General features: G+C 41.1%; 2 protein-coding genes across 2 annotated transcripts in view; one reads left to right on the top strand and one right to left on the bottom strand.

Moving 5' to 3' along the window:
- Positions 1 to 662: 662 nt before the first annotated feature.
- On the top strand, positions 663 to 1,420 carry LOC128741302 (28S ribosomal protein S24, mitochondrial). The gene is made up of 3 exons (XM_053837022.1): positions 663 to 773; positions 829 to 1,000; positions 1,077 to 1,420. Exons 1-3 carry the CDS (start codon positions 672 to 674, stop codon positions 1,364 to 1,366), a joined length of 564 nt encoding a protein of 187 aa, XP_053692997.1. The 5' UTR covers positions 663 to 671; the 3' UTR covers positions 1,367 to 1,420.
- A 6,582-nt stretch (positions 1,421 to 8,002) lies between these two features.
- The window catches only part of LOC128732809 (CCR4-NOT transcription complex subunit 6-like), a 244,988-nt gene continuing 234,273 nt past the window's right edge, over positions 8,003 to 18,717 (bottom strand). Inside the window, exons 5-7 of the mRNA XM_053826208.1 lie at positions 11,299 to 11,405; positions 11,013 to 11,218; positions 8,003 to 10,947 (exon numbers count right to left, since the gene is read on the bottom strand). Coding sequence (XP_053682183.1) covers positions 10,167 to 10,947; positions 11,013 to 11,218; positions 11,299 to 11,405 — 1,094 coding nt within the window. The 3' untranslated portion in view covers positions 8,003 to 10,166. The remainder of the gene's footprint in view (positions 10,948 to 11,012; positions 11,219 to 11,298; positions 11,406 to 18,717) is intronic.

The raw sequence follows: 18,717 nt of genomic DNA, 5'->3' as shown, positions 1-18,717 counted from the left end.
ATTCAGCCTTATGTAGGCGTTACTTAGTTTTCAGCCTTTCGAATTTCAGCCTTTCGTGTTTCAGCCTTATGATTTTCAGCCTTATGTTGCTAACCCCTGCAATCATATGCATTTGACGTTCGTTTCAAACCCTTGGTCAAAATTGGAATGATAATTATCTGTCAGTGTCATTCCAATCGAGCAGACTAGAGTGACTATATACAGAGTGGCGACAATGTCAAAATTGGAATTATAATTATCTGTCAGTGTCATTCCAATCGAGCAGACAACCTATCCAACGCGTATGCAGGAAAGAGAAAGAAAACCCTAGGATAAACCGCATTGCAGGGGCTTGCGATGGGTGCCATGTTTTTGTTGCCAACATCTCAGCACATCTCGACAAAGGTTGGCAGCAAATCTACCTGTCAGACGGGCGCTATTTCTTGCATTTTTTGAAATAGCGCCCTTCGTTAAGTGGACTGTCAAACACCGTTCGTTAAGATACGGATAGCACCCCGCTGCCGCATTGCGTACATTTGGGATGACTTGGCGCCACTCTGTATATAGTCACTCTAGAGCAGACGACCTATCCAACGCGCATGCAGGAAAGAGAAAGAAAAACCTTGGAAAACCCGCATTGCATACATTTGGGATGACTTGTCGCCACTCTGTATATAGTCACTCTAATATGAATGACAGACTTTTTTTATCTGTGCGCTTTCTTAGCGATTCATAACATTCTCGGTCGCAAATTAATCCAGCAAATTACCAAAATGTTACAAAACATCCGCTTGGTACGTTTAAAATTTTAATATACCTCGCCGTAACTAGTGTAATCTTGTTTTACAGTGTCCAATTGCGACGATACTCAAAAGAACGATTCACACAACAGCGGCATGCAGCAAATCCCAATCCGGTCGATACAAGATCACACCGAAAGGTGACCGTCCGCTTACGTACGAAATGGCCAATCCGCCTCACCAAATAGCTCATCGGAAAGCGTGGAACTCCTGGAACACATGTAAGTTTCTAGCACAACTCACCCTTTATTTTTTTGTGTCCTAACTAGTTTCCGTCGTCGCCTATACTTTCCGCAGCCAACCTCGAAGGAGAACTGCGACCCTCGCAAACCATGCTGGAGGATGAGTTCATCCGTCGGTTCATGACCGGTACCTGGCACGGGATGGTACTGTCGGAAGTGATCATCAAACGGCAGCACAATCACATCCGGATAGCAGCCATCATGCGGCGTGCTATTACCCCGCGGAAGATGTACTTCTTGATCGGCTACTGCGAGGAACTGCTCGCCTACTGGCTGCAGTGCCCGGTGACGCTCGAGCTGCAAACCACAGAAGATAGGAAGGACGTAATCTTCAAGTACATCTAGAAAGGCGTGTTTCCCAAGTTGAGTAAAAAGTAAAATGTTAATAAACGGTAATGAGCTTCTTCAAAAATCAACATCCTCCGTCGGGGTAATTTTTTGTGTAATTTATTCTCTCTCTTCTAACTCATCTCCGCTTTTCAGTTTTGTTTTGCTCCTTTTTTTGTATTAGTACAAGACAGTAGAATTTCTATCTTCATCTGCGCTTATATTTCTACTATTACATCTGCCTAAGTCCTTCTTTGTTACATTTGATTACCACTACACAATCTAATCCGGATTTCCGTACCCAAAGTCCATGCCGAAAAATGGCACGGATATGCACTCTTCTTTAGCGGAACAAAAAGAAAACAAAAAACCAAAACTCGCTTCTTTTGATTTACTCTTGCTTTCCACCCATTTTTGTTTACCGTAATAGGCTTGAGTTTAAAATCATTGCAATAATTAATTAAGATTTGTCTGGTTCAGACGTTTTATCTCTGCTGTTTTATATATTTTTGTCAATTATGTGTGTGTTAGATATTGGGTTGAGTTGAGGGGGGAGTATGAAGGCGGCGTGAGTGTTCGGTTTTGCAAAGTTGTGGCGTTTAAATAAATACGTTCTATTATGTACCTACTAAGTAGCGAGTTTGTTGCTGGGATTTCTAAAATTCCTACACTGATTTTCGATCGGTTTAGTTTGCTATTGTTTACACTGTTTTTGCTGTAATTGGGGGGAAAATGGAGAGATATAAAAAAGTGAAACAAATAAACTAAAAGGAAGCAGAATTCGGGTTCAATACCTATTTGCACAACAGTTTCGCTGGTTATGTCTTTATATCTCAATTAGCTATGATGGTTTGGTTTATATTTTTCTGTCTCTCGGTGTGTGTTAAAAACGTAAGATACAATATTTGATTGAATTTTGGTTCATTTCTATATTTTTTTTGCTTTTCGTAGTTTTTTTAAGCTAATCTCCAAAATTATTTTTTAAGCATCTTTTTTCTTTTTTTTTATTTGGTGTGCGACGGAAATGTTTTTGTTAGGTTCATGCTTGTTTCGCTTGTTCGTGAGTTTTGATGTTCGTTCGTGTGATTGGTTTTGTGATTAGAAACGTATTTGTTGCATTGTGTTATAGTTATCTTAAAATATAATTTCCCTTAGTTATCTCAGTTGGTTGGGTGTATTACTGCTTTGTCGACTGTTCTCTCTGTCTGACTCGTATTTTCTTCTACTGTATGTTTTGTTCACAAACTTCAATCTGTCGCAGGTTTGATGTAACTGCTAACTTAGTTTTACATTTTTCATTTTTTTTTTTTTTCATTGTCCTGATGAAGTTCGTGCATTATGTTATTCTTGTTTTCTATATGAATGCGAAAGCGTTTGCTATAGTAGTGCGTTTCATTTTGCAATTGTGGTTGCATTCTGTATGCTGATTATTTTTGGCGGGTGGAGGATAGCACCGCCAGCATGCATTACTAGTTTCTTACTCCAATCGAATTTGGCGCTCTTAAGAGAGTGTCTGTGTGCAATTTGTCGCGATTTAGGACAGACTATTGACTGGATTCTGCTGCTGATGTAAAGAAGAAAAACCTTTTTCTGACTGATACTGTGATTATAATCACAGACAAACAGCTATAATTCTTTAAAGAATATCGTCACACTTAAGTTGTGTGCACACTAACACCATCTATTACTGACATTCGCAACTATTAGCTTAAAAGACCATCCCTGGAACAAGCGAATTGCATTTTGCAACTGCATTGGTCCTGTTTCGTTAAAAGGCGCGAACATATTTTTACGGAGACATTCACAAAAGAAACCAAATTTGAAGTAACTGTTAAAACGTACGAAGCATCGAGCAATAAGTATTATGTCTGTTTGTCTATGGTTTAATCACGTGTAATGTTATCTATCAATGATACTTTAAACACGAAGCTTTGGGCTATCAACTGGGCGCTCAGCATTTTACTCATTTTACTAGAATACGAAACATGTTTTGTAAGGGTTTTTTTTTGTTGTTACGAAGCAAATGTCAACTTGTTGAAGCCTTGGACGACACTTATTTGTGGTAGCGTGCGTGCGTGGTTAATGTTTACTATCAGTGAGCTTATTTGGCAAGCAAAATTCTACTGGTCAACTGTTTCACTTTCTTCTGTATTGATAATTTTTTTTTGATTTATTGTTGCCTGTTTTTTCTATCATTTTTCATCAAAACGAATGCATCTTTTTTTTTTTCTATAGAAATGATGGTGAAAATACAGGTACGATGCTAAGTCCTTTACGGTCGTTTTTTAGATCTTTGTTTAAAAAAAAACTAGTTTGGCTGACTTTCATCATCTGGCTCCAAAGTCAGTACAAGAGTGCTGGCCCTGGCAGGTCTTCGACGGTTAAAATAAGTGTTTTTTTCTGCTCCCCAAGTGCTATTATATAGTTCTAACAACAGATTGGAGTACTTCATTATTATATTGCATGTTGCAGCTTTATTCATAACATAGGAGGGTTGTGAAGGTTTTAAGTATCTATTCGGTGCGCAACTAAGTTCCCCTGTTTTTCATAGATGGTTTCAGAATTAAATGCTGGTCGATTTCGACTTATCCGAAATGCCATGAAATGCAAGCTTAGACATACTATAGTGTTTTCATTTTAATGCTATATTCTTTTAGTTATGTGAAAATGTCCGATTCATTCGGAGAAAACGGCCACTGAAGTGTTGAGTGCTACCCTGTACCAGCATTGTTTGTTACCTTAGTAACCTAGTTTGTTGATAATTTTTAGTAAAGAGAAAAACTTTTCATTCGTTACCAGTTGCTCGAACATACACGAAGCAGTTTTCAATGCCTCCGAAATCTATTCCGGTACAAACTCAATTCCCACGAACAGGTTATGGGCCCAGAGCGTAATTCGGAACAGATCAGGAAAACTCGAAGATTTTGAAGCGAAGCAGTTCTTTAGAAAATCTTGAAGATGGAATTAACGAGAATAGCGAAGTTGAACAACGGTAATTATCGTAATTATGCTGCGTGGGGTCTTTCTCGGTCCAAGCATTGTTGCGGCGGGAACAGTTGTGGAAGTATGTTGAGCCAAGGACTCCACTGGAAACGTTAACTGACGCCTGGAAGGATGGCGTCGAACGGCCGCTAGTTACAATTCAGCTGATGGTGGAAGAGCGCCAGTTCGGTATAATCCGAACCAAAACTACGGCAGGAGCAACATGGACGGCGCTAAGGGAGAAGTACAATAAAACTTCTTTAGGCCAAAAGGTAACGATATTGAAACAGATTACTAACTAGAATTACAAAGAAGGCGAAAACATTGATTCGTATCTGGCGGAAATCGAGAAGTATTACGCACGGTTTGAAAATTCCAACCGGTTGAGAGGTTTGCCAAAGTCGTTAGATCCGCTGATTACAGCGCCAGAAGCTCGAAACGAGGAGGAACTGACGCTTGAAATGGTGAAGGTGAACCTTGTAGACCTAGCTGAGAAGCTGAGTAAGCAGAAAAGGAAATCGGAAGAGCAGGTGTTAAAAATCATCAGCAATCAACACAAAAATGTTATCTGCTACAACTGCGGTAAACCAGGACATCAGAAGCGAAACTGCAAGGCGGCGTTAGCGGAAAGAGGTGACAAGAAAAAGCCGAAAACGGGAAAACGGCCAAACATAGTCGTTATACGGTGGTGTATTTCCTCAAAGAGAAGTCCGACGTAGCAGATAAAATCCGTGAATATGTACGATTCACTCAGAATCAGTTTGGTAAAAAGCCAAAGGTTATCCGGTCAGATAAGAGGAGGAGAGTATACATCCAATGCTCTTCGTCAGTTCTACAAAGAGGAAGATATCAAAGTCGAATGCACTGCTGGATATGCTCCGCAGCAGAACGGAGTCGCTGAGCGGAAAAACAGGTCCTTGAGTGAGATTTGCACGATGTTAGATGCGGGAATGTCTCGTCCCTTTTTGGGCGGAAGCAGTTAACACAGCGGCTTATATACAGAATCGACTACCTTCAACAGCGATAAATGGCACACCATTCAAAATATGGTTTGGTACAAAGTCAGATCTTAAGTAATGAAGGTGTTTGGCTGCGGTGCTTACATTTGGACGCCTACTCAGAAGCGGAAGACATTCGACGTGAAAGCGGTTAAAATGACATTCGTCGGTTACTCCTCTGAGAGCAAGGCTTACAGCTTTTTACATACTAAGACTGGGCAGATTGTAATAAGCAGAGACGTTAAATTCTTGGAAATGTCCAACGAAGGCAAAACGGTAGCTGATGGTACTTCAAGATGCCTTGAAAAAAAATCCAATGAATCTGAATAAGTTTCAGGAGGAAATCTTCATGAAACAATCACCAGGATATACTAGCGAGGATCCAAGTGCTGTTTACCGGTTGAAACGGAGTCTCTACGGGCCAAAGCAGGCTGACCGTTTCTGGAACCAACGTATTGATGCTGGGCTCCAGGAAAGCTTAAACCAATTCCTTGGAATCCATGTTCGATTGGAAAAGGGAATATATATATATTCTTAATCACGGAAGCTACATTAAGAGGATTCTGGAGCGTTTTGGGTTAGGACAGTGTAAGGCCTCGAAGGTGCTAATGCCAACCGGATTTCTACAACAAAAGGAGGAGGATAGTGAGCATCTTCCGGATAGAGAGCAGTATCAGAGCTTAATTGGTGTTTTGTTATACATCTCCGTTAACACGCGTCCAGATATTGCTATAGTGACATCTATCCTCGGACGCCGAGTATCAAACCCTACAACTGCAGACTGGATCGAAGCCAAGAAAATACTGCGTTATCTCAAAGGTAATTGTATTTAGGTGGCAAAGCAAACGTGAAGCTAGAAGGTTTCGTTGACGTAGCAGGTGAAATTGGGAACCGAAAATCGAATACTGTTTTTTTGTTCAAATTTAGAGGCGGTCGTATAGCATGAGCATGCCGGAAGCAAACAACCGTGGCGCTATCGAGTACGGAAGCAGAATACGTGGCGCTTGCAGAATGTATGCAGGAATTACAATGGCTACGGAAACTTATGGACAAGCGAAATTTTGGAATGGAAATCATGGAAAATCCATGAGGACAACCAAAGCTGTATTGCGCTTACCATTAGTGACAGATCATCAAGAAAATCAAAGCATATTGACACTAAATACTGCCTTATTAAAGATTTGGTGAAAACGGGTATTGTAAATATCCAGTATTGTCCGACAGAAGAAATGGAGGCGGATATTCTTACTAAAACATTGGGAGCAGTCAAACTTCAACAAATTCGTCAGTTAATTAGAGTTTCCAAGTAGTTTTCAATTCCTCCGAAATCTATTCCGGTTCAAACTCAATTCCCGCGAACATGAAGTGCCTCGAGAACTTCAAAAAGTTGCCAAATCGAACAAACTGTAGAACGGTATCGAATGCAATTGATGCAGTTGAAGCGAGCACTGCGTGAAAATACGCCACAATACGAGCAGAGACACAAAAAAGTGATTCCACAGCATTACAACGCTCGGTCTCGCATTGCCTACTTGAAAAAACTCAAATGGAAAGTCCTACCGCATTCGACATATTGTCCATGTCCAGATATTGCGTCGTCCGATTTATTACTGGTTTCATTCGATGGCACGTGGTCTGACTGATCAGTATAATTTCGCTCATGTGAAGACGTCAAAAGATGAAGACTTACCGCTACAATATTCTGATAAAAAAGTTGTGGAAAAATTCTATAGCCGAGGGCAATATTTTGAAAACTTCATTAGTCCTAATCATGTTTTCACAACTAAATTGCATTTTCATAGAAAAAAGTACAGTGAGAACTTAGTTGCGCATCTAACAATAAAAGAGGACGAATTTACTACGAAATACGATCATAAATTATTTGGCAAGGCGAAACAAAAAAAAATGTCCAAAACGTTTGTTTTCTGTATTCTAACTGTATCTGTTTAAGTAGGTATATGTAGGTAGATTCTAGATAGAGAAGAAAATTTAAAATATTACCTTTTTTTCTTCGCTTAGTATGAATGTTTAATTTCTTTTACTCGATGGTGTTCATGTTGATTGCAATTGTTTATTCACAAAACCAGTTTGCGTGACAAGCCACTCATTGAATGATTTACGTTAGGTTTTTGCAGTATGTCGTATCATATTGGATAAGGTTTGTTTTCCACTTTGTTTTTTTCTCGGCTGGGTGTAGACGGTTGTTCCACCTTGACTATGGTTTGTACTATCTTTTTTTTCTTGCTGATGTTTGTTTGATCTTAATGTTTAACACTCGCTTTAGTAATGCTACTGAATAACAACGGCTGATACCACAGCTTTGTGTTTTTCTTTTTTGTTTAAAACTGATTGGATCACATTGTTTTCGTTTTTTTTTTGTTGAGGGTTGTTTCTCACTTGCTTTTCATCACATGGCTTGCTTGGATGCGTGAAGGGTGTTGTGGGTAAATTGCGTTTATTGCACTTGAAAACGCAGAAAAACTACCGATTTTGGCACAGCCATTTCAAGTTTGAAGAAATATAGATATTTGATATTCGAGGTTTTGCTTCAACCTTTTATAAGGCAGTGGCAATTATATTGCCACCAACGAAAAATATTTGTTTTGCGTCTATAATAACATCAATATTATAAATAAAATAAAAAATTTTCGTTGGTGGCAATATAGTTGCCACTGCCTTATAAAGGGTTTAAAACATATTTACTGTTTTCGAGAATAAAGAGAATCTTTTTTATCATCAGATGTTGAGTTATTTCAGATATTTTCATATTTCTTTTGTACCAAAAAGCTGACCGATTTAGATTTGGCTGCAAAAAGTGAGTTTTTTCAGGAAATTTGGTCGAAAAAGTTTACTCCTTTTTTCAATAAGCAGTACCGTCGTTTAATAGCCCTATTTACAAAAAGGGCCATCGAATCGAATACAGCAATTATTACCGAGGCATTACCTACATACGAAATGCTCTTCCGTATCCCGTTTCGGAGACTGAGGCCGTTGTAGGAAACCTTTATCGGCGAATACCAGCGATTTTTGAGAGGGACGCTCCACGACAGTTCAAATGTTCACTTTGCGACACATCCTCCCAACCTCCTAAATTCGGCCCTCGATAAGCGGATTGTTGCCAAAAAAGTCAAGTAAGTAATGTGCAGAATACATACTATTGTGCACAACAATTGTGACAAAGAAAGCTACACAGTGCATTTTAGAAGCAATACTGCAGCATAGTTCCCACCGCGCCACACCGCGATGGTCTTGTATCTGGAAAGCTGCATTTGTTTGAAAATTTACACCAACATTGGTAGGTACAACAAGCGAGAGGTAAAGTGAAGAAAATGTTTTAGCAGCGGCAAATTGCCCCCTTCATTGCATCGCTCAACCTTTAAAAATAACTAATAAAATGCTTTTAAGTGTTTTTTTTCTTTGTTACTTTTTTCTTCTTTCCATCAATATTCGGTTCCTAGTGACATCCTTTTTTCCTAGACTGGTTTTCACTTCGCTATGTTTTGTTGGTTCTAGATTTGATTTTACAATTACAATCTTACAAGCTAGATCTCGATAGATACTTTGCTTTAACGCCATCTTAAACGCAAAATAGAACAAATCCTACACAATAAAGCGGTTTCTAAAAAAAACAACGCAAAACGCTAAGCTTAAATTCGAAAGCCGGCGGCGACGAGGGTGGTTAGGTAAAAAAACGAAAGAAAAACTACGCGGGATTGGAAAAAATATCAAACTGTCGCTGAAAAAGACCTTCAAACGCTCTGTTGAGCTGTTTCTTTGCGAGGAAAAGAGAGGTAAACAAATCTGTTTAAATATCACACTAGCTAACCAGAGCAAGAGAGAAATATATCTAATATGAAAAAGTGACTTATTTGTAAACTATATTGTGGGTGATATGGACTGCTGTTTTTCTTCGGGATAGTTCTATTGGGGGGACGATTGCGAGTTTCCAGATGATGACGTACGTGCTCCGAAAATTGATTTCCGTTTGCTTTCTAGAGTTGTACATTCTTTAATATAAAATTAAAAAAGTGGTGGGGGGGGGGGGGACAAAGTATAATCACATCACAGGAGAGACACATGTTCTTGAAAGACTGAAAAATAAACTACACGGGATCATTTACTACCGGGGCTCTCTATTAGTTGCACTTTTTGGCATCCTAAGTAGCTGTTTTTTTTGTGTCCTGTCATTAGTATTTGCTTTATTGTTTCTATATGGTTTCTCTGTTGGTATTTAGCTGAGATTCGAACCTCTCTCTATCGCTTTTTTCTTGTGGCTCTGCTTTCTTATTTCTTATTGCATTATTTCTTTGTTTAAAAAACGGGGTGGGAGTCCGGATTGCTATTAAAATCCTAGGTTTTGTTATTTGGCTTTCGGTAGCAGTTGTTTTTGTTATTGTTGTTGCAACTGTTGTTATTATTCCTACTAGGGTTGCCTTTTTCTAGTATACTTGGTTGAAGTAGACTTGCCTGGAAGCTTATAGCGATAGTGATAGCGAATTCGCGTTTTTCCGCTGCTGTTAGTGGCAGCGGTAGACCGTGTACTCAAAGTCGATTTGGTATCGATGCTACGCTCCCCAGGGGATGCTATGGAGCCATTGGCGACAGACGTAGTTGTAATAGTATTAGTAGTAATCATGCTGTTGTTGTTTTCAGCTTCCCTACCAGCGGATCGCATGTATCTGTTGTAGTAGTAGTTGTTGTTGTTGTTAAACCTGCTGCATCCTGTTTCTGTCCTCGGCATCGTCGTCGTCTGGTGATGATTATTGTTACTGTAACTGTAGCTTTGTGGTGGTTTTTGTCTTAGCTGTTTTGTTGCATGTCGAGCGTAAGTTTTATTGCTACCTCCGACCAATGAGACCGTTCGGGGTTTGAGTACTAGAAATGTGGATTAGCTCCAGTTCCACCAGCAGCGGAAAGTGGTCCGACGGTATGTGCGGATGGGGACAACCGGCCACTTTGTTCTCCCTTAGCCAGTCGGCTGATATTGGCCCGAGCAATCCCAACGGGATCATACCTTGCTTCGAGTAAAATATATAATCAATAATACCTTTAAAATCGAATGTATAATTTGTATATGGCATTATATCTTCACTGTACGCAGACGCTAGCTTAAAGGAATGAGTAAATTCATTTGGTGTATCACAATTTGATATACGCTGCAGGCAGGATTTGTAGCCCAGCTCCTTGAAATCTTGATGGTCCATTGATACACGTCCAGCACTGAGAAACTCGATTACTCCCGAATCCGGCAGCGAGTTGAAATCGCCACACAGCACTAGTTGTACATTGTTCACGTCAAACTTGTGACCTGGCCGGAAACTGTGGCCCGCCTCGTCCAGTATCGTTTTAATTTCGTTGCTCAGCATCATCGTCTGGATAAGCTTGACGTCGCAAAACTCCGGATCCCAGTGAATGTGGGCGGTACATACGAGAATTGGTTGCGAGGTCGCCGCCTGTTCCGGAGAAATCCCCTCCCATGCACTTTCTTTCACCTTGAGTAGCGCTGCCAGGCCGATGTTATCCTTCGGCATCACTCGATTCAGCATGTTATCCGAACCCTCGGAATTCGCCATTGCCAGCTGGTTGAATTCGACAAGGTGCTCCTTGATGAGCGAAAATCTACGAATAATAAGAAAATTGATAACCGCGTGATAACGGCAGAAGCACAAGCACACAAGACTTACTTGGACGATCGGAAGAAGATGGCACAACCGTCGACGTATTTTCGATCTACCTCGGACATCGTTTTAGCACGGGATTTCGGCGAGAAGATACCCTCGTAGCCGTCGTTCTTTAGTTCCGGTTTAAAGAAGTTGAAAAACTGGTCCGTTTCTACTTCCTGCAGGCTGATGATGTCCGCCGAGTAATGTCGGATTTCGTCCAAAATTGCCTAAAAGAAAAAAAAACATCGGATTACCTTGAGCATCTCAATCGGAGCGCATTCTCTAACGGAATCCGAAAATAGTATACCTTTTTCCGATACTCCCAGCTCAGAGCCCAGCTGGGACAGTAACCGTACATCTGCCTGGTAGCGTACTTATCGCAGAGTACATTATAGCACATGACGGTGAATATACCTGGCCGAACCGGGAAAAAGGAACGGAATGAACTCTCGTTATTATTAGATCGTATTTCACAACATAAATTATAATATCAATTTTATCTCGGTTTTAGTTATACATTAGAGAAGCGTGGAATAATACTCAAAAGACAAAATTATGGATATATTATCAAAACGTGCGTGGTACAAACACGTGACGTACATGTTTCATTTATTACATTCTTATGGGAGGAGTAAATGTATTTTTGTGAAGAAAGAAAACGTGGTCGCATGAATATCTCCTCCTCCAACTCGGAGTACAAGTTTTATGTTCATGTGTTGCACCAGCATGTTGTCCCGACAGAGAATGATCAGGATGGTTCGAAGCATAGGTTGACGACCAACGGAACCTAATCGTAATTCGTTCCGTCATTCTGCGTAAAACCTTGTGTAACCAACCTGGCCTTGTATCGCACCGTCTGGCCGTTTCCGTCCTACTTCATCTTGAAGGTCCATTTGCGTCCTACGGTCTTCCTTCTTGGATAGCAGAATGTAGTTGAGGAATTGAATATTTACGGTGTAAACTGGTTGACGAACAAAATGGGAATGAAGGTTTATTTTACAAGCTATAACATTAATATGTTTTTTTGTTGTTGATTATTTTACTAAGACTACTTATTTTAAGTCGCCTCCTTGATTATATCGCCATCACTCCTCCTCGACGGAAGAATTCCTGCAGCTTCTCGGAATCTTGTCTGCTTTACCCGTTGAAATGGTTTTGTCAGCATATCAGTGATCATTTCATCAATGCATAGAAACCGTGGTTCGATGATGCCATCTTGCTTCAAGTGACGTATAAAATGAAACCTTGTGTCAACGTGTTTTGTACGACGTCCACTTGAATTGGCTTCGAGTAACTTGATAGTACTTTGGTAGTCTTCATTAATAATGATCGGTACGTTGATTTTAATCCCCAAATCTTCAAACAGTCGTAGTATCCAGATCAGTTCCTTGCAGCTTTCAGCTAGCTAGCCACAAATTCCGCTTCCGAGCTACTCAGCGTAACACAGTTTTCTTGAACACCATCCGACCATTCCACCGGCATACCGAAACAAGTAACCGGTCGTGGATTTGCGATCTTTTGAATCTCAAGCCCAGTCAGCATCTACGAAAATCTCCAGCTGTGATGTGTCCGTTCGTAGTACCAATTCATGATCAATTGTTCCTTTTAGATACCGGAGTACACGCTTTGCTTCAATCCAATCGGATTTTGTGGAACAGTTTGCCTTCCTTCCGAGAATAGATACCGCAGCAGCAATATTAGGGCGAGTGTTTGTGGCCACATACAACAATTCACCAACCAGACTAGCATATTCATGATTGTTGGGAAGCACATTCTCCTCCTTTGCTTGTAAGTGGCCAGGATCGAGAGGAATCTTACTTGGTTTCGATTCTTCCAATCCAAAATCTCCAAATCCAGATCTTGACAAAAGCTTCCGAATATACGTTACTTGATTCAGAGAAACGTAATCTTTGACTTGAGTGACTTAAATCCCTAAAAAGTGCTTACACAAGTAGCACACTTTTGTCACTTCTGGTTGTTGCAACCTATTCATGACTGAAATCAGTCATTAATCGGTTACCACAACTAGTTTATAACAACTGTGCTAGTAGGATAATATCTCCTAAGGATGTCACTTTGAAATGGCAATTCAATTCTGCAATGATGCTATTGTACTCTTCTTCAGAGCCACAAACTATCACAAAATCATCTACGAACACAGCGATGTAAGCCATTCTAGCATTCGAGCATTTCACGTACAGGCAGGAATCATTCATGGACGAACGAAATCCCATTTTCTTGAGTTTCTTGAGAGTTTGTGGTTCCAGATTCGAGCAGCTTGTTTCAGTCCGTATAAGCCTTTACGAAGTCTGCAAACTGTGTTTCCTCCTTTTACTTCGAATACTGGTGGTAAACGCATGTATGTACACTGTTTCTTGTAGATCTCCATTCAAATACACTGTCTTCACAACGGCATGTTTGATGAGCATCTTCTTTTGACTGGCCACAGAGAAAAGCGTCCGAAAAGTAATCTGTTTGACTACAAGAGCAAATACCTCATCATAGTCAATGCCGAATTTTTGTGCATATCCTTGGGTAACCAATCGGGCCTTATAACGCACGACCCGACCTAGTGCGCCCGTCTTCTTTTTAAATATCCAGCGACAGCCAACTGTTTTCTTCCCAGCTGGTCAAGGTTCCAGCAGGTCCCATACATGATTTTCATCAAGTAACTGCAGCTCATCTTCAATAGCTTGCTTCCGCATTGTCTTTTCCGAACCTGACATCGCTTCTTCGTAACTGGACGCCTCCTCCAATTCTTGTTAAACAGCATTTCCAGCACCGTTGTCATGATGGGGAGGGATTCCTTTAGTAGGCCGGCATGATCTCCTATGCGTATCAGCGAGTTCATCCTCCTCCCAAATCCCCGGTTGCTCCTCCTCGAACTCATGCTCTTCTAGAATGCTTGCAGAGTCATATAATGACTCATCCAGATTATCCTCAGAATTGACGTCTTCTGTATTTTCACGACTTATTAACTGCTCATCGTCTACTGGACAATTTGGGCATTCCAAATTCTTTACTGGTTGCAACTGAATGTACTGGATATCTTCAGCTTCTTCTGGAATACCTTCGCTGGTTTGATACGTATCCAGGAAACGCGTATCTCTACTTATGGTGATCTTATTCGTTTTTGTATCAATGAATCGCCACGCCTTGTGGTGCAGAGAGTATCCCACGAAGATCATTTTTACTGTCTTAGTTTCTAGCTTCGTATGCTTAGGCTCAGGTACGTCAACGTATGCCTCCGAACCAAAAACTTGCAGCATTCCGACATCTGGTTTAAATCCTCGAACGATGTTAAATCGGCTTGCTTAGTTGGCAACATGTTCTGCAGAAAATTTGCTGTATTGATGGCTTCTCCCCAATAACGATTGTGCATTCCAGCCTCCAATAGTAAGCATCTCGACCAATGAACGATTTTTGCGTTCAGCGATGCGATTTTGTTGAGGCGAGTAACCCGCCGTAAGCTCCTGCTGGATGCCTTCACTCTTCAGGAACTTTATCAAATCGCCGCTCTGATATTCGCCAGCCTGATCCGACCTCAGCTTCGTTGGTGGTTTTCCAAACATCGTTTTCATTTTCAGCACATATTCTTCGACAGCTTCATAGGTTTCTGATTTCTTCCGCAATAAATACAGCATCGTATATCTACTGTAGTCACCGATAAGGGTTAGAAAATATCGACAACCTCCAGCAGTGACCGTCTTCATTGGTCCGCACAAGTCACTGTGTACTAAATCCATTACAGCCAAACACGTTTCGCAAATGACCTTTCCACAATTACGTATCTTGATTCTAGTTGTTAGCTGCCTTTGAACCAAATCCTGCACAGCATGAACGTCACGATGTCCGAATTTCCAGTCGTGCACACATCCTTTTTCGCAACGCTTTACTTTCACTGCCGTTGACTGCTCTGCCATCCGTAAACGATACAATCCATTTTTACGTACAGTAACCGCAGCAATCCCGTCTATGCGGTTGACAGTACATCCATCATGGTTGAAAATCACGGTAGCTCCCTTTGAAACGAGTTGCCCCACCGAAACGAGGTTCACATCCAAATCAGGAACATATAGTACTTCAGTAAGCGTTATCTTCTTCGTATTACCGTCTTGTCCATAGCACATGATTTGACAACTGCCAACACCTTTGACCAGAGCCTTTTTACCATCAGCAACCTTCACAAAACTTGGCGTAGCAGCGGTTCTTCAATTGACACGAAAAATCCGTATTTGCATACATATGCGAACTGGCGCCAGAATCCACGAACCAGTGTTGAACTGGACTATCTCGAGCACAGAAAACGAAGGCTTCTCTTTCAGATGCAGCTACTCTTGCTTTTGCCGGATTCTTGAAAGTCCGTTTTGGTTCAGCACTCCGGTTTCGTTCACTTTGAGAATCAGTTTCTTTATTTTGCCGCACCCATAGCTTGCAATCGCGATTCTTGTGACCAACTTTTTGACAATGATGGCAAATAATACCTTTCATTTTTTGATTTGCCTTGAGTACTGACGAATCTCCTGAAAAAACCTCTTTCCGCTTCTGGACTTCATTAATTATTTTGTACTTCACGAGTGCCAGCGTTAGTTCATCCTCCGAGCGATTTTCAGGAGTTCTAATTAACGCATCGAAGGAACTTGGAAGGTTTCTGAAAATCAGGACCACTTGAAGATCGTTATCTAATTTCGTCCCAGCATTCGCCAACTTCTTAAAAAGGTCTTCAAACTCGATCAGATGCTCTACGATGTCGACCCCGCCCTTGAATTCCAGGTCGCAAATTCGCTTCAGTAAGCGTACCTTGGATGTTAGAGATTTCTTCCCATGCTGCCATTTCAAGTTGACCCAAACGTCCTTTGCCGTCTTGGTGTTCCGGATTAGACCGTGCTGACTCCGACTGAGCAGTAGTCCAATGGTCGCACGCGCCTTCTGACTTCCTTCGTCCCAAGCAATCAACGCCACAGCATTCGATCCGTCAGCAGCCGCTTCAGGATTCACTCCCGGCTCGATAAACTCCCACAGGCCTTCTCTTATTAACAGAAATCCTGGAAGCTTGAAGTCGTCCAGGAATCGTAGTTTTCGTTATTGAGTTTGATGATTCCAGTTCTCTCCAGTTTTCACAACTGCTGGCCCACAACCTCTTGGATAGCAGAACGTAGTTAAGGAATCAAATGATTACGGTATGAACTGGTTGACAAACAAAATGGGAATGAAGGTTTATTTTACAAGTTATAACATTAATATGTTTTTTGTTGTTGTGGATTATGTTACTAAGACTACTTATTTTACGTCGCCTCCTTGATTATATCGCCAGCATTCCTTCCAGGTGGTAAAGACACGTTTGATAGTCCCGTAGCGATTGCGCGTTTTGTAGGTAAAGATTGTACGCGAGCTTCTATCTTTCCAGCAAGACTCGCAAGTTGCCTTCACTCCGCATTCATGAATCTAAAATCCGATATTAAACCGTATCTCTTCGTTTGGAAAATCGCATTCAGATCTCGGTGGTCGAATGTCTGGTGCCACTCACGCTTACAGCCCTTCTTGTGACTTTCACTGACCAGCAGGGTGACCCCTTCTGGTTGCTTCAGGTAGTAGAGGCCTTATTTGGCCGTTGCTATGACGACCCGATCAAATGAAAATATCAAATTTATAACAGGATGAGTTTTAAATAACAAGTATTTTATAACAAAATCTTCTTTGCGTTTTGTTATAAACTTGCCCAGCAAACATTTTCGTACGTATATCCAAGTAACAAATATGATATATGTACCGATATGTATCTAGAAAAATCACATTCGATGCACGAAACCAGCATATGCGCACTGTTTTGGAGGCGATATACGTACTTCAAATTATATGAAAACATTTCACATTCATAAGTATTTGTGTACGATGAAATCCGACTCAACATGATTAGTTCCATAATGCTATACAATTCTGTGACGACAATCGTATGTGAATCAGTTACTATCATTTTCTACGACTAAATGTAAACTAGGGTGCGCTTTATTAAGCGTCATGTACGATTTCGAGTTTGTTTAGCGATGTTTAAGATGATTTTCACACTTTATTATACGATTTGTGGTTTGCTGGGTGGTCTCGTTAGTAGTTAAAATAACAAAAATTGTAACAAAATCCGCTCTAGGCATATCACAAATGCATCAAATTTTGATATAATTTGATCTAGTTTATATCAAGATGATTTACAAAACTCAGCATTCTGCCCTGCTTTATAACAAAATTGTAACAAAGCGTGTTATAAATAACAGAACGAGATATAATCTTTGTAGAACAATTTGTATGTCGCAAGTTTTTCTATCGCATTTATAACAAAATTTGATAGAAATATCAACTTGAGCTACAATTCTGTAATATTTTTGTTAGAATCATCTGATCGGGGATCGTTTGGTTTCCACGCATCACCCAGCAACCGTTGATGTCAAAAATAATAGTTGTATTTTTCTGCACCAACGACGGAACAGACAAAAGATGAACCCCAGCGCCAGCGTAGGTGTGTAGAGCGTCTTGCTCACGGTCATTTTGGTTTGTTTGGCCTGGTCGTTGTAGTATTGAAACAGGCCGGGACCTTCTCCTTCGACGAAAGCTCACTTTCGGTGTGGCTACTCGCTCCTGAGTCCACGATCCACGACTTGTTCGTGCCCCGTACCGGTTGACCAGAAATGCAAACGAAACGGAATTGTAATTTATTTATTTCTTGGACGATAATGGCTCTTCCGGTTTTCCGGGCTTCGGTTGCTTCTCGTTGTCCCAGGCGAATTGCCGGCAATCCCTCTGCATACGGGCCACTCTCTTATAGTTGTGGCAGACCTGCGATTTCTTCCTACCCTGTTCGATTTCAACCATCGAATCCTTCCCTGAGCTATACCGTTTCGCAGCTTTGTCTAGAAGTTTTCACTTATTGTCAAGTTGCAGGGTCAGATCCTCATCCGGCCGGGTCTCCAGAGCATTGGTGACGTGGTCGTGCGAGCTTGGAAGACACCTCAAGATCATCGCAACCATAAGATTTTCCCTCAGCTTTTGTCCGGCATTCACAAGGCTCCTGAACAGTTCCGCTATGGCGAAAGCGTGCTTCACCATGACCTCTCCTTCCAAATAACTTTTGTCGCAGATCTGTTTCAACAACTAAACCTATGACGTGAGGTTCACCTTCGGATGATGGTTCTGGGGTGCTTTCCATGCTTGTTTCGCGATCTTTGATGGACGAATCACCGGATGTTGATAGTCCTCGACATATGGCATCTTCAGCGGTCCAAATATCAGTTTCGGCTTCCGCAGCGGTTTCCCGCCTGGTTCCACATAACGCCACAAGTCCTCCCACAGCATCCCAAGTAGCCCACTTTACGTCCATTTAGTTGAAACAACCGGATTACGACTGAAATTAGTCATAATTCGATTACCATAACTTCTTTGTAACAACCGTGCTAGTAGGGATGAGGAGTTTCCCCTTGGAGCGTCAGCTTGTGATAGTTTGAATCATTCTGCCTTCCGTGGATTGAATCTGCATCCGTCCATCGTCCACAAAAAAATCTTGAAAAAGTTTTCAGTCTTGCAGGAATCAGTCTGTGCTTGCTCGTAACCTATTATGATAGCAGCAGTGGGACAGCTGAGCGTATGAAGTTCAATCAAAAATATTCTAATTATTTCTGCAATATTTCTAGTGTGCTTCAAGGTAGTAATCTAGGGCCGCTGCTGTTTAGGCTGTTTT

Source organism: Sabethes cyaneus, chromosome 1 (assembly GCF_943734655.1).
Source record: "Sabethes cyaneus chromosome 1, idSabCyanKW18_F2, whole genome shotgun sequence".
Lineage (NCBI taxonomy): Eukaryota > Metazoa > Arthropoda > Insecta > Diptera > Culicidae > Sabethes > Sabethes cyaneus.
The sequence above is the reverse complement of the archived record's forward strand: the minus strand, read 5'-3'. Positions and strand labels throughout refer to the sequence as shown.